The sequence below is a fragment of the Terrapene carolina genome, unplaced genomic scaffold (genome assembly GCF_002925995.2).
Source record: "Terrapene carolina triunguis isolate 2854851 unplaced genomic scaffold, T_m_triunguis-2.0 Scaffold750, whole genome shotgun sequence".
NCBI lineage: Eukaryota > Metazoa > Chordata > Testudines > Emydidae > Terrapene > Terrapene triunguis.
The window spans coordinates 351478-372227 of record NW_020665101.1 but is presented as its reverse complement, the minus strand read 5'-3'; the positions used below and the strand labels follow the sequence as shown (position 1 = coordinate 372227).

Genomic DNA, 20750 nt, shown 5'->3' with positions numbered 1-20750 from the left:
CGCCCCCAGCCTGTCCTGACAGGGCCCCTCCCCCCCTAGACAGCCCCTCCCCCAGCCCTTCGGGACACGGCCCTTCCCCCTTAGGCAGGCCCACACCTCTCATCGCCAGAAAGCTCCACCCCGCCAGCTCCACTCCATCTCCCACCCAGACCCCCTCCATAGGCCGCAGTGCCCCTTAGTGCCAGAAGGCCCCACCCCATAGATAGCTCTGCTCCTCATCACCAGACAGTTCCAGCTCCCCCAACTCTAGTCCCCTCCCCCACTGTAGACCCTCCACCTCACACAGCCCCTGGCACCGGACCACCCCAATCTCTTCACTCCCACTGCCCCTGGCAGCTCCAGCTCCTCCCCCGCTCCAGACCCCCGCATCCCAGCTTAGATCACTCCAGGCCCCTTCCACTTCCTAGGCCTGCCCAGTACCTGCTTTTGCCCTCTTGGGACCCCTAGCCTCTTAGCCTCAGCTTCATTCCCTGCCCCCCATTTCCTTGCTGTAAGTCCTCCCTCCAGTGCTAGGCCCCTTAAGCCCCTGGGGATTACCTTCTGCCCACTTCAGTTGCCCACCTACAACCCCAGCTCCATGCCCTTCTGCACTTCTAGGCAGCTACCAGAGACTTCCTGGGAGGAAGCGGAGGCCAGGCCTGCCACATGGTACGTACCCCCAGGAATAACCTTCACAGGAGCAGCATGGCATTTGGCTCTCGGTTTATGAACTGTTCCCATGCATGGGGGAACACTCTCATCTGTGCCTTTAAAATAGGGGCCACAGGGACGTCAGCCGCTTCCAGGAGCAGTGCGGAGCCTGGGCAGGTAGGGAGCCTGCCTTAGCCCTGGGTCCCTGCTGCACCGCTGACCAGACTTTTAACAGCCCAGGCAGCACTGCCACCTTTTTGACCAGGCGTTCCGGTCGAAAACCAGACACCTGGCCCCGTCCCTCTTCCTGGATCTCTGCCCTGTGGGTGCGATGGTGCAGAACTCTATGATTTGGCGTGGTGCTCATTTTCTGATGCCAGTTCATCCCCCTGAGCTGGGAGTCCAAGCAAACCCCAAACCAAAATGTCTCCAGAATAACCCAAATTTTGCTTGTTTTCTAGTGGAAACACTCAGTCAGGTCTAGGGCCATGTGAGAGTTAGTACATGTTCACTTCACGGTTCACCTGCATCGTTGCTGAGGAGTCTGCCAAGGGTTCAGGGTTATGGGGAAAAACAGGAGAGGTGGTGTCTGTATACGGGAGAAGGAATCAGCTCACAAAGTTGGTTTGCGCACAGTAATGAAACTGTAACTTGTTGTCCAAAATCCTTCACCTGGAATAACTAACTGATCTTAGGAAATAGTAGTAGCTAGATTTGGAAAAAGAAAATAAGGCAGAGGCTGTGACATCTCTTACTGAATCAGTTCGCTATTGTTGCATTATATGGCCTATGGTATTATGACCCATGCAGTCACTTTCAAGTCTGTATTATAATTCGTGATGCTGAGTATTAGTATTAGTGGCAGCAGAGTGCTTCTCCAGAATCATTGAAGTGAATAGAGGAAGAGTGGGGAGTCACATGGAAAAGCAGCCAGAAGTGTTTTAGGAAGGTGGCAGCTAGTGGTGGTAGAGCCATTGGGGAGCTGCCTAAAGAAGGTGAATTCAAGGTTTACCCATTCCGGGGCTGCACTGACAGCTTGTCATGAGCCTGTTGGCTGCATTTTCTTTTAAGTGCAAACCATGATTACCCTCATCTTTAATACAGAAGTGTGCCCACGGAGACTACGTATCTCAGCACACAATGCTCAATTTTAATCGAGCAGGTGGGTACTTGTGTTGAGAAGAGATGTATGTTGGGACCCTGTCTCCAAAGGCTGCACTTCCATGTTAAAGGTAAAAGTGACTAGTCAAGGGAAAAAATTATAAAACAGCTAAGAAATAAATGGAGATATACCTATCTCATAGAGCTGGAAGGGACCCTGAAAGGTCATCGAGTCCAGCCCCCTGCCTTCACTAGGGGGACCAAATACTGCTTTTGCCCCAGATCCCTAAGTGGCCCCCTCAAGGATTAAACTCACAACCCTGGGTTTAGCAGGCCAATGCGTAAACCACTTATGCTGTGGGCTGTCCCCTAAAGACATGGACAGAATATCTCTGAGATCCCAGGTTCCAGTTTGTGCTTTAGCTAAGATGGGTTTGGTTCAATAAAATGGCATCACACTCGCTTGCTTTTAATCACAGGGAACATTTCTGAAGCTGACCTGCTTGAGGGGACTCATATAGGGAGAAGCTCCTAGTAATTCCCTTCTCTTAATGTAAATGTGAAATCGTTTGGGATGGGTTTTGATGATGTTACCACTTATTTTCTTAAAAGAACTTTCCAAAGTGAATTTTGTGTTGGTGAAAGATTGACAGCCTTCTGGCTGATTGACAGCCCCAGTGAGTCGCTGGCCTTTTCATCCTAAAGAAGAGCTCTGTGGAGCTTGAAAGTTTGTCTCTTTCACCATAAGAACAGCCATACTGGGTCAGAGCAGTGGTCCATCTAGCCCAGTATCCTGTCTTCTGACAGTGGCCATGATCTTCCTCTCTGTTGAGACCCCCTCCAAGGGGACTAAATAGTACCAGTAGCGGTGGTGTATTTTGTACTGATTCCGGTCCGCATCAGTGATTTGCTGTTTAAAGGCAAAATCCAGTCCCCTTTGCTAAGAGCTCTGGAATATTTTGTGTGTCTCCTAGGTTGTCCTCTGGCTTCCTACTGTGCCGGGAGCGGGTTATTGAGCAGTGACTGGGGAATGAGATGTGGCTGCTGCCAGGATAGTTTGTTGCCAGTGTCCTTGGTTGACTGTCTCATGGCAAATCTGTCGGTTCCAAGCTGCAGCCTTTTTAGTACATTTTGCTTCATGAACTGCAGGGTTGGGAGGACTCTTCTGAGCCTCAATGAGAATACTCCACCCAGACTTGACACAGGCTGAGGGCTAAACCCCTGTTTGGGAGGGGAGCTCCGAGCATTTGTCAGCTTCACAGATCTAGTCAGACTTGAAATGTGGGAGCAAACTGCCAAAGTAGGTGGAGAATAGAAAACCACAGGTAGGCTGCTCCTTTAGACTTGGTGTTCTGAATGGTGCCATGCAAGTGCACTTTGCCCCTGTTGGAGCTAAACATACCTCTGTCCCGAACTAACATCCTGTTACTGTGTCTCACTATAAATATTGACAGCAGCAACAGTGGAGCATGGAACTAAGGTTCTAGAGAATGGGTTTCATGTCCACCTACTCCCACCTGTCTCTCATTTAGGTCAATAGCATCCATTTGATGGAGGACTGGAAGAAGAGGTGATAAGAAGGTAGCATCAGGTTGGTTTGGAAGGAGGAAATGAGGGAGAGAAGAAAGATGCGAGAGTTTGGGGGCTGGGGAGAGTTTGGGAACAAGAAGGTGAGCAGGGGCTGAAAGGGCATTGTTTCCATTGAACCAGGCATGTTGAAGGGATCTCTGTGGAGCTGCTGTTCCCTCCGTGGAAGTGTCTGTGCCCCTTACAAGTTGTGCCATGCTGCTCTTTTCAAAGCTACTCAGAAATTGGAGATGGAGAAGGCCTGTTAGAGCATCCCGCCCCTCTTCCAGCCAATGCGGGATTGTTTCCTGTGGCACATTTTTTTTTTTAGTGTTTGTCCAGTCTAACTATAACAACCCCAGGTGATGGGGTTTCTACCACTTTCCCTCTGGAGACTCTTCCACAGACTAAAAGATTTTGCTTTCATGCATTTTCTCCTTCTATTCAGCCTGGTTTCCTTTTCTTAATTCCATCCCCTAGTTATACCCTCTTGGGCACCTTAAACGATCCCTCTCCGTCCTTGGTAGTGACATCCCTCAGGTGCTTATGGACCTTTCCATGTGAATCCTATCGTCTGGCCTTCGTTCAGCTTTGTTTCTTTTCTCCCTCAAGTTTGTCACTCTTTCCAGTAAAAGAGAGAAGGAAAGTATAATAGAAACGGCATTAGATTTCTCCTTTTCTTATATACTTACAGGACGATTAATCTGATATCTACATATCTGATTGCTCCCTGTCAACTGACCTGCAGGCCTTCCACTGAATTCTTAGATGAGAATAGGCTACTGTTTAGTGAAACTTTCCAATAACTGCCAACTTCAGGCAAGAAAATGTCGGACTTGGCTGCATTCTCTGCAAGGCATGAATGTCTGTGGGGGGTGGCAGGTTCTTGCCACTTTACACCTTGTCGGTTGGTAACTTGAGGCACCCCAAAACATGTTCACATCTATAACTTTCCTCCTTCTTGTCCCTGTTTCTGTTCATTCAAGTTGGTAATAAAGAGTGGGCATGCAAGCACAGTAATCGGCAGTCTGCAGTGGACTGCAAACTACTTTACCTTATGGCTCTTCCTTCAGAGGACTGGGATGATTCCTCTGACTGGCTCACATCACATCAGATACTTTGATAACTTAAAGGCCGGATCCTGCAAGGTGCTGAGCACGCTCCGCTCTCATTGAAACGTCTTAGTATCAGGCAAGGTTGAGTGATACGTTATAGTTCAGTGAATGACTCCAGATCCCATTTGCTTTGGTTGTAAATCAATCACCGATTGGTTTTTCTGTCAGCACTGGGATCTGAAAATCTAGACCTCCTTCTTCTTTCGCATGGCTGGCATAGAGCAGCAACTACAATTTCACCTGAAGTTGATCGAGCCAAATGGCTACATCAGGAGTAGCAGAATTTATTGCAGTGATGCCTCCTTCATATTTATAAATTGGGCGGTAGGTAGTGATATGTTCGATGGTCTGTCGTGGGGAACCACACTCACACACCAGGGTGTCCTTGATTTTCCATTTGTGCATTAGATGTCCGCATCTACCGTGGTTGGTTTGGATTTGGTTCAGAGTTGACCAAGATGACCGTGGAAGGTCAAACCCAGGAACCAATCTAGACATGCGCATGTGCCTCTGACTTCCTCACTAGTAATGAAGACAGTAGCCTTCACAGGGCCCACTCTGTGAAGTGAGAATTCAAGACAAATGCCATCAACTCGGCAACTGAACATCGCTCAGCAATCTCCTGGTCATCAGAGCAGCAACTCAACAAATCTAGACATGCGCATGTGCCTCTGACCTCCTCACTAGTAATGAAGATTTTGCAATAGGTACCACAATGATGGGCCCTCCCAAATAGCCTCTCAGCTGACAGGCCTTCCAGCTTTGTGTGGGATGCACGAGGCAGATCAGAATCCACCTCTCTCGGCCGTCACTGCATTGTAGTAGTTGGGAGAGCAGTTTGTGTTAGCAAATTGAGCAGCTACCGTGTGACTCAGAGATACATAGGAGAAGCTTGCTTGAGTAAGAAGGAAACTTTTAAATATAGCTGCTTTTCTGACTCCAACCACAAACTTTCCTTCCAGTTTTCATTAATTATCATGGTGATTTCTCTTCCACATTGTACATAATGACAGCATCTTTCACCATGTACAGTGCAAAAATGAAATGCAGTTAGCAATCCATATCTGGCCTTCTAGCTAGGTAATCCAGACTTGAAAGCTTAAAACAACACAGACTTATATTCATATCAGTCAGGTTTTCACATTTCAACTCTATACCTTTTACTTTCATGTATAATTTATATTTAAGCCAATTAACTAGGTTATTTGTTAGCTAAAGACAAGTTCTGGTGAGTGTATGGAATATATAATGTACTTACCATCCTTGCAAAGCATACTTGAAATGATTAAAATCTTCCTGAACATTGCAGGGTTAATATCTTATTGGTCAGCCTTCGCTGTGGTCTTATATCTTTGATATCTGGTATGACAATTTTCATACAGGAGGATTTCAAAGCATTTTATGGACCATAAAAATAGCAATTGCTTCATGACCTCCCCACGTTGAAATGCAGTTACCTCCGTGATGGAAAGCAGCACCACCTGTTTACTGGCCGCAGCTGAAGAAGAACACCATATCCTGTTGAAACTACACAGAGATGTTAGAAAATCAAAATGTAACTGCCTGAGAGTGGAGTGGGCTCTGACCTGGACACCTCCTTCTGTATTTCAGGACATAGATGCACTGAGCAGTCCTTGGGACTGTTCTTCTTCTTCTTCCAGTTGCGAGGAGGACCCATATGGAGGGCTAGCAGTGTCGGAACTCTTGGTAAGATTTTGGCTGCAGCACTTGACTTTAATTGGTGCTCAGGGATGAAGTCCTTCATTCAGGAATTATTGGGAATCCTAAGCAATCAGTGACTCTAAAGAAGCAAGGGGATAATGCACAGTGAGCTTTTTATGGACTGGAGAAGGTGCAGTAGGGGGCAGGGAGGCCAGGGAAGAGGAGGAGTTGTAGAGGTCAATATGGGAAATAAAGGCCTGGACATGAGCTCTTAGCTGCAGAGATAGAGAGGTTATGGAGGAAGAAGTGGCAAGATTTGGATATGACTTGCATATGCGGGGAAAGAAGAGAGAGGAATGAAAGGAAACTCCCAGGTTATGGGCCTGAATGAAGGTGAGGGTGGGGATCGTGCCAACCGTTCTTACAGAGACTGCAGGGAATGGCGAGCATTGGGAAGGGAAGATCAGGGGAGATAATTTGGCCATGGTAAATTCAAGCTTTTCAAAACACTTCACTGATACTAAACCTCGCAGCATACCAGTGAGCTAGGTATGGACTGTCCTCCACATTTTACAGGTTGGGGAACTGATGCAGGGTGAAGGGAGTCATTTACTCAAGCATTACAGTGAGCTAGAAGCAGAACTCAGGAGTTCAAGGTCCACAGTCACCTAAGACCACTAGACCAGTCTTTTCTACAGGAAGGACTTTTTGGCGCAGTGATGTGGATTAGCTTGTGGATTCTAGTCTCATCAAGGATGTAATGGAAACTCCATCACCTGGGGCCCTTAAAACTGGACAGAGCACCAAACCCTAGGAAATGTGTACTAGAGATCATTGGTCCCAGGAGATGGGTGATGTTTAGGAGAATTTGGGGCCTCTGCAGGAGGAGCAGGTGCCTAAAGTTGGCCCTTAGGTGAGGAGGGAGGGGAGTCTAAACTGCGTGATGTGGAACTTCGTCTCAATGTAGTAAACACCTGCGCTCCCCGTATGGCCCGAGATGAATGTTCTTTCCCCATCTGTAACCCTAGCCAGTTCCTTGGGTGCTGTAATGTAGCTCAAGGGAAGGAGAGCATGCCTTGTTTTAAAGAGCAATTTTATATTGGTGTCTTCACCTTGTGATGCAAACATTTTAGTTTCCATTATGAGACTGCTAATGTCCTGCATCTTTCCCAAGGCTGGTGCTACCAAGTCCTTGTGCAGTCAGGAAGAGGAGGGACGTAAGAAGCAGCAGAGCCATCAAGGGAATGGAGCAGGAGTTCCACAGCAGGATGGGTAGGTCCATCCCCAACTAGCACCGCCCTAGACTGGGAGATTTTCTTCTGCGTGGGTTTCCTTCTCGCTCGACTGTATTTGCTCTTACCATCAAGACACGTTACTGTGACTGTTCCCCATCCCTCTGGCCAAGGAGGGCTGGACACATTCACTCCAGAGCAGTGCAGCTCCTGAAATATCCAGAGCAACATGAGGACTTCGCTCTGTCATTGCTGCTGCTGCTGTTCAAGTCCAATCCTGGTTCCTAGAAGACAAGACAAGAGGAATAAACACAAAAGGGAGAGAGAAAAGAACAGCAAAGAGACAAAATGCAGTTTCTGGCTCTGGTATTGACTCTCACTTGCAGCCTCACTGCTGGAGAAACACAGACCCAGCACACTGTCTGGTCAGCCATTCAGAGTATGCTTACACAGCAAAGAAGGCTTTGTGGCTGGCCTGTGCCAGCTGACTCCAGCTCGTGGGGCTTAGGCTGCGGGCTGTTTCACTGCTGTGTAGATTTCCGGGCTCCGGCTGGAGCCTGAGCTCTGGGACCCTCCCGTCTCTCAGGATCCTACATCTGCGTTGCAAGCCAAGCCAAGTGGTCTGCACAGCAGTGAAACAGCCCCGCAGCCAGAGCCCTGCGAGCCCAAGTCAGCTGGCCTGTCTAGTTGCTGTGTGGAGATACCCTCAGAGACTTGACAGACTTGTCCCAGCTTCAGGCTGTTTGAGGCCTTGCATGTAGCTGCCTTTTTTGCTCACAGGCTTACAGCAGAATTGCAAAATATGCAGTCTTGGCCAGCTAAGCCAGACTCTTATTAAAGAGAAGTAAAAAGGAGAGGGAGGGATGGGAAGGTGAAGAAATAAGGTGGAGAAGGAAAAGAACACACAAGGGGGTGGGGCATGCGACCAAGGGTACGTCTGCACTTACCGGAGGGTCCGGCAGCAGGCAATTGATGTTCTGGGATCGATTTATCGCGTCTGGTTTAGACACGATAAATCGATCCCGGATCGATCCCGGAAGTGCTCGCCGTTGACGCCGGTACTCCAGCTCGCCGAGAGGAGTACGCGGCATCGACGGGGGAGCCTTCCTGCCGCGTCTGGACCCGCGGTAAGTTCGGACTAAGGTACTTCGAATTCAGCTACTTTATTAACGTAGCTGAATTTGCGTACCTTAGTCCGAAGTGGGGGGGTAGTGTGGACCAGGCCCATGTCTGACATCGCAGGCGGTATTTGGATTTAGCCAGTAGAAATGGTGATGTCATCTGGCTCCTTCTCTCTGGCCTCGTGTCTTGGACTTTAAGGTCAGAAGTGACCATCATGATCATCTAGTCTGACCTCCTGCACATCGCAGGCCACAGAACCCCACCCACCCACCTCTGTAACACACTCATCACCTCTGGCTGAGTTACTGAAGTCCTCAAGTCATGATTTAAAGACTTAATGTTACAGAGAATCCACCATTTACACTAGTTTAAACCTGAAAGTGACCTATGTCCCAGGCTGCAGAGGAAGGCTAAAAAAACCCAGAATCTCTGCCAATCTGACCTGAGGGAAAAATCCTTCCCGACCTCAAATATGATGGTCAGTTTACCCTGAGCATGTGGACGAGCCCCTGGGAAAGAAGTCTCTAGTAACTCAGAACCCTCCCCATCTAGTTTCCATCACCGGCCATTGGGGATATTTGCTACTAGCAGTTGCAGATTGCCTACATGCAATTGTAGGCAATCTCCTTGTACCATTCCCTTTATAAACTTCTCAAGCTCAGTCTTGAAGCCAGTTAGGTCCGTGTCCCCCTCCTTTCCCCCTCCGTTGGGAGGTTGTTCCAGAACTTCACTCCTCTGATGGTTAGAAACCTTTGTCTAATTTCAAGCCTAAACTTGTTGATGGGCAGTTTATATCCATTTGTTCTTGTGTCCACATTGGCACTTAACTGAAATAACTCTTCTCCCTCCCTGGTATCTGTCCCTCTGACATATTTATAGAGAGCAATCATATCTCCCCTCAGCCTTCTTTTAGTTAGGCTAAACAAGCCAAGCTCTTTGAGTCTCCTCTCGCAAGGTAGGTTTTCCATGCCTCAGATCATCCTAGTCGCCCTTCTCTGCACCTGTTCCAGTTTGAATTCATCTTTCTTAAATGTGGGAGACCAGAATTGCACACAGTATTCCAGATGACGTCTCACCAGTGTATTGGAAGTGTTAGTGTCGTTTTACTCGTCTCTACTGGATATACCTCGCCTGATGCATTTTAGGATTACATTACCCTTTTTCGTGGCCGCAATCATGTTGACGGTTCGTAGTCATCCTGTGATCAACCAACATACCCAGGTCTTCTCTTTCTTTGTCACTTGCAACTGATAAATCCCCAGTTTATAGAAAAAATTCTTCTTGTTAGTCCCTAAGTGCCTGACTGCACTATTACATTTTATCCCATTTCTATTACTCCAGTTATCAAGGTCATCCAGACCTTCTTGTATGATATGCCAGGCCTCCTCCATATTGGCAATGCCTCCCAATTTTATGTTGTCTGCAAATTTTATTAGCACAATGCCACTTTTTGCGCCAAGGTCAGTAATAAAAATGTTAAATAAGATTGGTCCCAAGACCGATCCCTGAGGATCTCCACTAGTAAATTTTGTCCAGCCTGACAGTTCACCTTTCAGTATGACCCATTGTAGTCTCCCCTTTAACCAGTTCCTTATCCACCTTCCAATTTTCATATTGATCCCCATCTTCTGCAATTTAATAATTTCCCATGTGGAACCATATCAAATGCCTTACAGAAATCCAGATAGATTAGATCTACTGCATTTCCTTGTCAAAAAAATCAGGTTTTTTTCTCAAAGAAGGAGATTGTGTTGGTCTGGCATGATCTACCTTTTGTAAACCCATGTTATATTCTATCCCAATTACCATTTACCTTTATGTCCTTAACTACTTTCTCTTTCAAAATTTGTTCCAAGACCTTGCATACAGTTGAGATCAAACTAACAGGCCTGTAGTTTCCTGGATCACTTTTTTTCCCCTTTCTCAAAAACAGGTACTATGTTAGCAATTCTCCAGTCATAGGGTATGACCCATGAGTTTACAGATACATTAAAAATCCTTGCTATTGGGCTCCCAATTTCGTGTGCCAGTTCCTTTAATATCCTTGGATGGAGATTATCCAGGCTCCCCGATTTAGTGCCATTAAGCTGTTTGAGTTTGTCTTCCACCTTGGATGTGATAATTTCTACTTCCATATCCTTGTTCCCATTAACTACCCTGCCACTGCCCCTAAACTCTTCATTAGCCTCATTAAAAACTGAGGCAAAGTATTTGTTTAGGTGTTGGGCCATGCCTAGATTATCTTTAATCTCCACCCCATCCTCAGTGCTTGGCGGTCCTATTTCTTCTTTCCTTTAATTACTGCGTCGGCTGTGTGCCGACCTAACTTAGGTGGACATAATTTCCTTTGCAAAGTCCAACTCTACTTAGCTTTTAGCAGTTCTCACTTTATCCTTACACTTTCTGATCTCCAAAGGGTAGCTTTCCTTGCTGATCCTTCCCATCTTCCATTCCTTGTAGGTTTTCTGCTTTCTCTTTATCACCTCTTTGAGATGCTTGGTCTGCAACCCTTCCCTATGAATTTTTTCCCCTTTCTTGGGATGCAGGCAAAGTTTCTGCAACTTTGATTTAAAGTAATTCCAAGCCTCCTCCCCATTCAGATCTTTGAGTTCTTCAGTCCAGTCCATTTCCCTAACTAATTCCCTTAATATTTTAAAGTTTGCCCTTTTGAAATCAGGGACCCTACTTGCAGATTTGTTTTTGTTTATCCTTTCATTCAGTTTAAACTGAATTAGCTCATGGTCACTCGAACCAAGGTTGTCCCCTACAACCAGTTCTTCTATGAGGTCCTCACTACTCACCAGTGCCAAACCTAAAATGGCATCACCTCATGTTGGTTCGATGACTGTTTGATGAAGACATCTGCCAGCTATCACATCCAGGAAAATCTGGGCCCTACTATTACTATTGTCTTCCAATCTATATCTGGGACGTTAAAGTCTGCCATAATCACACAATTTTCGATTGTATTTATTTCATTAAAAATATTAACAAGGTGTCAATCCATATCCAGATTGGATCCGGGGGTCTTTAGCATACCCCAAGCACTATCCTAGAGTAGCCTCTGGTAGTTTTCTTTCCCCAAGTGATTTTGACCCAAATGGACTCTCTTATCCATTCCATCACTTCTAATTTCTTTACAGTCTACCTCATCATTAACATACAAGCTGCTCCACCACCTTTATCTTTATTTCTGTCTTTCCTGAACCGCACGTAGCCTTCATTACCTGGACTCCAGCCATGACTACTATTCCACCATGTTTCTGACATCCCTATCATATCTGGCTTCACTTCCTGCACCAGTAGTTCTAGTTCTTCCATTTTGTTACCTGCGCTATAAATGTTCATTCACTTTTTACAGTTTAACTCACAATTCGGGTACATTTGTAGGTCCAGTTAGCACAACAGCTCTCATCTGGGGAGGTGTGGGAACTGAGCCATAAACTCAGCATTTATCAAGGGGCTGAGTGGGGATCAGCTGGAGACAGTGCAAGGACTTCACCATAAGGTTTATGAGCTGTTGCATGGCAAAATAGCATTCAGTCTGTATCCCTGCTCTACACGAGAATTCCTTCGTGTGTGGATCGTATGGAAGCATTGCAGCACCAAATACAGAAAGCTTCTCTTTGAAGGACCATCAGATGTTAGTGTTCCAAATTACCAGTACATGGCCAACCATCTTAGAATCTTTTACACGGCCACAAAATCCAGACAGCTGATTTTTTTCCCCTCCGGTTCAAATATCTTCTTAATCTGCACAACTAGATCACAGGTTTCCTGACTGGGGGTAGATATCATCACAGATCATTTAGGCTTGGCTTTTAACCCTAGGGGAAGGAAACTTCATCTGCATATATGTGGCTCTTTATTTTCCTAACTAGACCTTTAATCTCTACAGTTCATGGATGAATATTGCTTTTACCCACTCGCAAGTGTCCAGAGCCTCTGCTGAGGGGGAGAGCCATCTTCAGGCACCAAGGAAAAAGGTGACAAGCAGGAGAGTGGACCAGAAGAACCCTCTGTTTGAGGACTTTAAGGGAACTTTGATAGGTAATGTCCCCAGAACTCTCCTGAAGATGAGGTCGTAGGGTGCCTTTCAGGTTCTCTTTGAGACTGTAACGGATCACTTTATCTGATAGAGGGAAGGGCAGGTTTGTCATTATTGGGTTGTATTCTGACTGGCCTGGAGAAGAGATCTCATGTTCTGTAGTCACTTGGAGTTATCTTCCCGTCTAGCATTTTCCTGACAGGGGAAGCTGAAGAACTGGATGGGACTGGAGCTGGGGCTTGGTGCCTGGAGAACGCTCCCGTCTGAAGCCCTGTGTATGTATTCAGGCTGCTAGCCCTTCACGTTGCTGCAGCGGTATTTCTATTTGTAGCATGCTAGTCCATCACAGCTGGCGCAGGTCTGTCTGCCAGAGCTAGAAGTTACACCTGCAGCTCCAGTGTAGACACACCTGGTGAGGGCATCAGTCCTGCACCTTGCTTGCCCACAGAAGGTGCAGCAGAGACAAGTATGGTAGTCCTGTCAACCCTGGCCTGCCGGGCCGAGCTTGCTGCAGCTCCGCTCTCCCCTTCCCCCAAGTCCCACTGCTTGAAGCCTTTGTTAAAGGATCTCAACTTTTTATGAAGCTGGTTTCTTTAAAAAAATACAAATCTTATATCAGTGAATTTTACCCGCTCCCCACCAATCTGATGGGCTGGCCCAGCGCACCTTGAAGTCATTGGCACTTGCAGATGACTTCTGCATCAGACACAAATATAACCCCCCACTAGCGTCAATGCACTGGTCTATGGCTGTGCTCTTCTCAGCCTTGTGCATATTCTACCTTCCCAAACCGCCCCAAGATTAGCACAGTTCAACCTGCGTGGCAGGTTTGCTTGGCCTGAGCAGATTCTCGGCAGTAGAGGATGTTCTAGCTGAGGAGTAGGGGGATGCATTGGTAGAACAGTGTGGGGACGTAAGAGCAGAAGGGCTGTGGGCCAGGACTGAGGGACGTCAGAATTGCTGTGTGTGTGGGGAGCCCAGGACTGGAATAACTTATTGATTTGGAAAAAAGGGATCCTGTTCTATTCAGGACTCTTTACTGTGGCCATCTCTGGGGCATCTGAGTGTCCTGTGGCTTGGCTCAGTAGACGGTTTACTTCTTGTACCTGTTTTCCTTAATTTCTCTTAGATCAAGACCCCACAGATGCTAAATCTCATCAACATTCCGTGAAGAATCAGAGAGCTTTTGTTTACCAGCCCAGCTCAACAGAACATGCTCAAGGTAAATAAAAACATCAAGAAAACAAGACAAAAACACAGATACCCACCCAGGCCCCTGACAATCGAAGGGATGATTGTGCCTGAAGGCCTTCTACAAGAACTGGAACCATGCTTTGCATTCTTTATTCTGGGTAAAAAATATTCCAGCTCTGCTTTTCTCTACAGGATCTCTCAGTTTGCTGGATCCTGTTGCAGAAACATGTTAAAATTAGAAATTAACCAAACCTCTAAACTCCAGTTGCTCCACTTCTGTCATTGGAAACCGCGCTGGAGCAAGAGGAGTGCATTTAGAGCTGAGTAAGCATGTTCTTCCACAAGCAGCTATCCTGCTCTGAAATGTACCCAGCATTTGTAAGGTCTGAACAAAGCCGTGGAGGGAAAGAGCACTTCCACGTTGTCTGAAAATCCAGTGGACTCAGGAATTGTCCATGGGCAGAGACAAGCTAGCAACGACCACCCTGCCTGAATGTAAAAATCATATAGAAGTTGGGATTGGTGCAGAATGGCAGCTAGTGAATTAGCCAGTTGGTATCCTAGCTACTTCTCAGTTTCCAAATGACTGTGTGCTGACCCTTTCTCAGGCCAATTGCATCAGAGAGCGGAAGCCAGCTTTAAAATAGAGAACCAGGTCATGTTGTATATTTGGCCGGGGACTTTTTCTGGGTGAGATGAGAGGAAAGGGAGATTCATCAATGAATGAAGTGGCACAGTAGAGGGGTGCAGGTGGGGGAAGGTGGGTGGCTTAATTCATGAATGTTGTCAATGCCCTTTGCCAGAACACACTGGAGAAAGGTACAGCTGTCCTGTCTCTGCCCCCGTGAGCATCACCTCAGTCCCAGAGAGATGCAAAGATCAGTTAGAGGCAACTCAGAGTATAGAGAAATTGATGCTGGGGCGGGAGGGTTTGATATGTGAGAACTAGCCCCGGCAATGCCCAAGGGGTGGAAACACACTTCTGAAAGTTGAACGACTCCTAGAGAGGGCGGTACCTGGCGTTAGAGTGAGGAGTGAACAGCTGCCGTCTAATACAGGGATTTGGAGCAATCAGATTTTTGAATTGCTCCGCTCCAGCTCCGGGCATAAAACCTACTGGTCCACGCTCCAGCTCTGGGCTCCGCTCCAAAGCCCTGGTCTAATATTGTCTGACTAGTAGGTAACCACCTAATAGTAAAAGATGATTGCTTTACAGTCTGATACCATCCCCTATCTGGGGAGTGTGTCCTGGCTTGGTAGGGGGTGGACCATAGGCGCCGACTCTGTGGGTGCTGCGGGGCTGGAGCACCCACAGGGAAAAATTAGTGGGTGCTCCGCACCCACTGGCAGCCAAGCTCCCCTGGCACCCACCCCCTCCTCTCCTCCTCCTCCCCTGAGCACACTGCATCCCTGCTCCTCCCGTCCCAGCGCTTCCCTCCCGCCACCTAACAGCTCTTTGGCAGCGCTTAGGGCTCTCGGGATGGGGATTGGGGACATGGCACTCTTGCAGGAGGAGACGGTAAAGAGGCGGGGCAAGGGTGGGGACTTGGGGGAAGGGGGTGGAATTGGGGCAGGGCGAGGGTGGTGCAGGGGCAGCCAGGGGCAGGGCCAGGGGTGGCGGGGGGGGTAGGTGGGTCGAGCACGCACGGGGCAGACGGGAAGTCGGCGCCTATGGGGTGGACTAGATGATCCTCGGTAGAGCTTGTCCTAAATTCTGTCCACTGACTCCTTTCTTATCCATTCAGTCTCCTGTCTGTTCCCTGAATGCCTCTTCATTGCCTCGTACTGTTTACTTTCCAACAGGAGATCCACCACCACTGGCTAAGCTGGCCATAGCACCAGCTGAAAAAAGAGAGGCGTGTGACAACTCAGAGGCTCCGTCTGAGATCAAAAGTCCGAGGCGGATGCAGCCCCTTGCCAAGAGCACACAAACTGAAGGTAACTTGGCCCGGGCCAGGCACGGTCACTGCGCGGGGGAAGGCTGTATGTTGCTGCTGACTGTATCCGTTTGCAATTTGTATGTGAGTGGGGCTGGCCGCCAGGACTCCTTGGTTCTATTCATGACTCAGCTGCCGACTCCCTGTGAGAGCTAGGGCAGGTCACTTCACCTCTCTGCCTCATCTGCCCGATCTGTGAAATGGGGCTGAGGATACTGGCCCAGCTTTATAAGTGCCAAGTATTATTAGATCATAGGTTCTTCAGGGCAGGGAGTGTGTGTTTGGACCGTGTCTAGCACGTTGGAGGCAGTACCTGAATTCAAATGGTATATTGTTGCTCTGAGTTGGAGGACACAGAGACATTCTCCAAAGATGCATTAGGTGCCTGCAGCATGCTCCATGCAGGAAGATGTGTTCTCTGCCCCAAGCTGCTTACAGGCCAAACAAGTCAGCTGTGAGAGGCTTTAGGCAACTGGCGGATTTTTTGATACCAGTAGCATAGTCAGCTGGTCTTTCCATGACTGAATGGTCCAGGCCAGGCTTTCGGGAGTTGTGTAGTGACACTTGGCAGCACAGTCTGGAAGCTATAGAGTCAGGGAAAACCACAGGGTCTGTCTGTGTCCAGCCGCCTCAATGAAGAGTCCCCTTTGTACTGATCGCAGCCTAGTTCTGCCTCTTTTCTGTGGCAAGGAACACTACACAAAGTGAGGCTTGTTAGAAGAAGTGAGTGCGAAGGAGGGATTTGAATGAATTTGGGTACTGGGGTGGGGAGTTCACATGCAAGATGCAGCCTGGAAAAAGGCAAGAAGAGCAAAGGGGCTGGGGTAGGAAGAAACCTGCTATCACCAGCTAAGGAAGAGCTGGTGAGAGAGGCCTGTGCTGCCCAAGGTGTGTGATTTAGCTAGCGACATCGTGAGCTGTATGCAGCAGGTGGATAGTGTGACTTCAGCATGATGCAGCCAGCCAGCTGGGATGTGGTTTCAGGCAGTCTGTGTCCACGGGCAGCATCTGATAGATCATCAAGGTGCTGGTAGAATGGGAGGCTGGCTGAGCTCCCAGCTGCTGTGAAATCTGATTCCTGACTCTTTGGGGGGAGCTACTGACTTGTCTGTATTTCTTTTTCCAAAGAAAAAGAGGAAAAAACCTGCAAGCCCCTCCCCCCTCGAGCCCAGACTTCATTGGCGGCAGCATCTGACTCTAACGCTCCTCTTTGTTTCCTTTGCTGGAATATTTGTCTAGAATCCGCTCCAAACCAGACCCAGCCGCCCTGCTTCCCAGATGGCAGAGGGAACAAGAACAGCTTTGGGCTTGAGAAGAGGAACTCTCCCCCTCCACTGGGAGGAGCAGGAAGGAAGTGGGCAGAGGGCTCTGAAGTGGAGCGTGAAGAGGAACTGAAAGAGGTAATGGACCATCTGTACCCACTTGCATGGAGGCCACCCAAAGCCTTCTGTAGCTTCATGTGGCAGTTCCCAATTCAGTACAGCACAGGACTCTGAGAGTCCTATTTCGATAGATATGTGTCTGAGGCAACCTCCCTGTGCCTTGTCACTACAGCAGGCAGAGTCAGGACTGCCTAGCTACATACATGCATCCATAATGTAGTGCACAAATTAACGGTAGTGATCTATAGACTTGGCCAGTGCTCGTGTAATTGATTCCAAAATGGTATGTTTTAAGATATCAGTATCCCTCTGTGGGGCACGGCTCCTCAGAGCCAGCTAGACTGGAGAGCTGTATTTTGTAGAGCTCAATGGGTCTCACGCTGGTCTCTGGTCTCCTGTTACAGCAGCTAAACATCTCTGAGGCTTCAAGCGGCGTTGTAGCCCAGTTGGTGAATACTTAACTCATCCAAAAAGCCTCTGGAGACTCTCAACTCCGCATCCTGTGCAGCTGCTTCATGGCCTCTGCAAGCTGTCTGGGGGCATTCTCTAGGAACCTCTGGTTTTTTATTTAGCCTTCGATCAGCTACATCTGTTCTGCTCTTGTGTTTCAATCCCTGTAATGGAAGCAGTCGGCTGCTGGAGTGACAAGTGTGATAGAAAGCAGAGTAGGGTGTGTTTGGTGTAAACGCCGCTGCGATCGAATTGGCACATGATGCCAAAAGTGGCCATTGACAGCAAATGCTCAGTAGGAGAGACCCCAGCTGCAGAAGGCTCTAGAGAGGTGAGAGCCATGCCGGCCTCAGGCTGTGATTGAGGAGCCAGAGAGCTTAGTTTACAAGTCAATAGATGATTTTTTATTTTCTCCCCAATAGCTAGTGCTGCAAACACCTACCTAAACACTGAAAATCTTCTGCTCTTTGTATCCTCACTGGTAACTGAGCAAGCAGCTAGGAGGTGGGCTGGGATCCATCTCCTTCTTGAGCTTCATTTTGATAATGTAAATTGATGGAGCTCTTTAAATCTCTCGCAGTCCGGCATTTTTTCCAGGTGATAGTGAAGAGTGAAGTGCTGATTATTATTTCATAGTGTTCTTATTTATTATCTGTTTTACGGTAATGCCTGAAAGCTCAGATCAGGTTCAGGTAGATGCTATGCCAAGAGCTTTCAATCTAAGATACTTTTCTGAGTGTGACTACGCTTGGATGCTGTGATGAAGTGGGAATGTTCTTAATGTTTTCTCTGAATACGGTGTGGGTGCCTCAGTTTCCCCTATGCATTTCTGAAGTATCTAGGTGGGGGGATCAGGATGTGTGATTGTTGCAGAGCCCAAGAGGGCCAGTGTGATGATGTCTGCAGAGAGAATGGCCGACACCCTGTCTCCTGGCAACTGATGGCCAGGGCCCCTCCTCTGCAAAGGTGCCAACTGAAGGTGTTGGAGAACAAAGAGATCAGGTGACCTGGCCCGTGAAAGAGACAAAGGCAGAGGAGGGGCTGGAGAGTTTCAGTTTGGAGCTGGCTGGGATCTAAGCTCCCTGCCCCCCCAAGATGGACCTGACTGAGGGGGTCCTGTTGTCTGCACCTACAAGCTCTGTTTTGGACTGTGTTCCTGTCGTCTAATAAACCTCCTGTTTTACTGGCTGTCTGAGAGTCATGGTGAATCGCAGGAAGTGGGGGGTGCAGAGCCCTGACTCCCCCACACTCCGTGACAGATGCCTTCAACCAGCCCTTGAATTGTCCTGTCCCGACTAAGGCTCACCTCTAACCCCGATATGAAAGTGCCTCCCCATAAAAAAATGTGGAAGCTTCTAGAGAGGGGCTGCTCATCCTTGTGTCTTTTGTTCTGCAAACTCTTTTGGCACTTGATCAGCCCAAACTGGGATGTTCCTCTCAACCCAGGACCTCTGTTGTGCTAACAGAATGGAGATTAGATGTTTGGCTTTCATTTCTGAAGGGGATTTTGAAGAGCTCTGTCTTCCGGAAATGTCTGCTTAGTTAATAAAATTCTCCTTAGGAAGAGGTTTAACCACTTGATTACCTTCTACTTGTGGCTGAGGTTGGACTGGAAACCCTGTCTGGTTCTCTGCTGTGCCTAAAAACTCTTTTTATCCCAAAGCTGGGTGTGTCTCAGGATAACCGCACAGTTTTCGCCAAGTCACCTGACTTCTGAAAACTCCAATACTTTGTGTCTCTGTGGCACTCGCTCAGCTGAGACAACTCTGTCTAGAGGCCCTGGCCAACCTGTGATGGTGATTAGCGAGCTGCAAGATCACTGACTGATCTATGTTCAAGGGCTTTTGCCCTCTACTCCCAAAAGTTACGTCTGAGCATATGCAAAGTTCTGCCCCAATGCAGTCTGTGGGCCCCGTATTCAGGCCTCCACACCATTCTGCAGGGCCAAATCATAACCTGGATGTGTTTGTACTTTACCAAGTCCCTTGCAAGCAATACATTGGACCCAAACTTTTGTGCCCCACCCCTGACCTCTCACGCGCATGCACATGCTTCAAGGGAGCTTTGCTGCTTGGGCCTGTCTTTATAATAAAGTTCATCCAGCATTTTGGTCAGTTGGTTTAAAAGACAACAGAGCAGAAAAAAGCTATGCTCTTGGAAATGAGGAACTGAGTGGCTTAGGTTGGCATTATGTGAGCAGGTGCTCTGCAGTGCCAGCTGTCCCAGCACAGCTCTGCCCATGCACCTCTATCCTGGTTTGGAGCTCATTTGTGTACAAGTCAACTCCGGTAGAGCTAGTCAGTGCTATAGTGATGGGCATTATGGCTAACCCTACAATAGGTAGGTACATTACCCATGCCTGTTCGTGGACAGTAAAATCTAGCATTGTTGCACATGCATTTTTTCTTTCACTCTCACTTAGGGACCACATTCTCTACTGGTATAATAGGGTACAACTATATGAAGCCAAAGCTGGACCATCTTATGCTAAAGGTGAAGCTGGCATCATGCCATCCTATATAGGGCCTCAGTTCTTAAATGACATAAGAATGGCCACACTGGGTCATACCAATGGTCCATCGAGCCCCATAACTTGTCTTCTGACAGTGGCCGGGGCCAGATGCTTCAGAGGGAATGAACAGAACAGGGCATTTGTCCAGTCCAGTCCCAGCATCTGGTGGTCAGAGATTAAGGGACTCCCAGAGCATGGGGTTGCATCCCTGACTATCTTGGCTAATAGCTATTGGACCTCTTCTCCAGGAACTTATTTAATTCTTTTTGAACCCAATTATACTTTTGCCCTTCACAACATCCCTTGGCAATGAGTTCCACAGGTTGACTGTGTATTGTGTGAAGAAATACTTCCTTAGGTTTGTTTTAAACCTGCTGCCTCTTACTTTCATTGGGTGACCCCTGGTTCGTGTGTTACGTGAAGAAGTAAATAACACTTCCTGGTTCACTTTCTCCACACCATTCGTGATCTGACAGACCTCTCTCCTGTCTCCCCTTAGTTGTCTCTTTTCTCTGACAGTTAGAGGTTGTGAGGTACCAGCCCTTCCTTGAGGCCTGTGGGGTTTTGCTGCTGAGAGTTGGTTTTTACAACCCTTCGCTGTAGAGGACTGGGGTACAAAGCCTTTTGCTTGTTGTGACTGGTTCCCAGCCAACCCAGCGTGGAAGTTGCCATCCTCACGGCTGTCACTTGGGTCTGAAGTGAGCTAGTGGATCTCAGTCCTGTTCCTAGTGGGCAGGTGGGTGCCCCCATGTAAACCCCCATCATTGAGCGTCACAGCAGAGCAATCAAGAACTGAATG

General features: G+C 47.9%; 1 protein-coding gene across 1 annotated transcript in view; it reads left to right on the top strand.

Moving 5' to 3' along the window:
• The first annotated feature begins 7274 nt into the window (after positions 1-7274).
• Positions 7275-20750, top strand: part of LOC112102988 — a 23428-nt gene continuing 9952 nt past the window's right edge. The window contains exons 1-5 of the mRNA XM_029913619.1: positions 7275-7346; positions 12327-12478; positions 13606-13698; positions 15474-15608; positions 16847-17007. Coding sequence (XP_029769479.1) covers positions 12334-12478; positions 13606-13698; positions 15474-15608; positions 16847-17007 — 534 coding nt within the window. The 5' untranslated portion in view covers positions 7275-7346; positions 12327-12333. The remainder of the gene's footprint in view (positions 7347-12326; positions 12479-13605; positions 13699-15473; positions 15609-16846; positions 17008-20750) is intronic.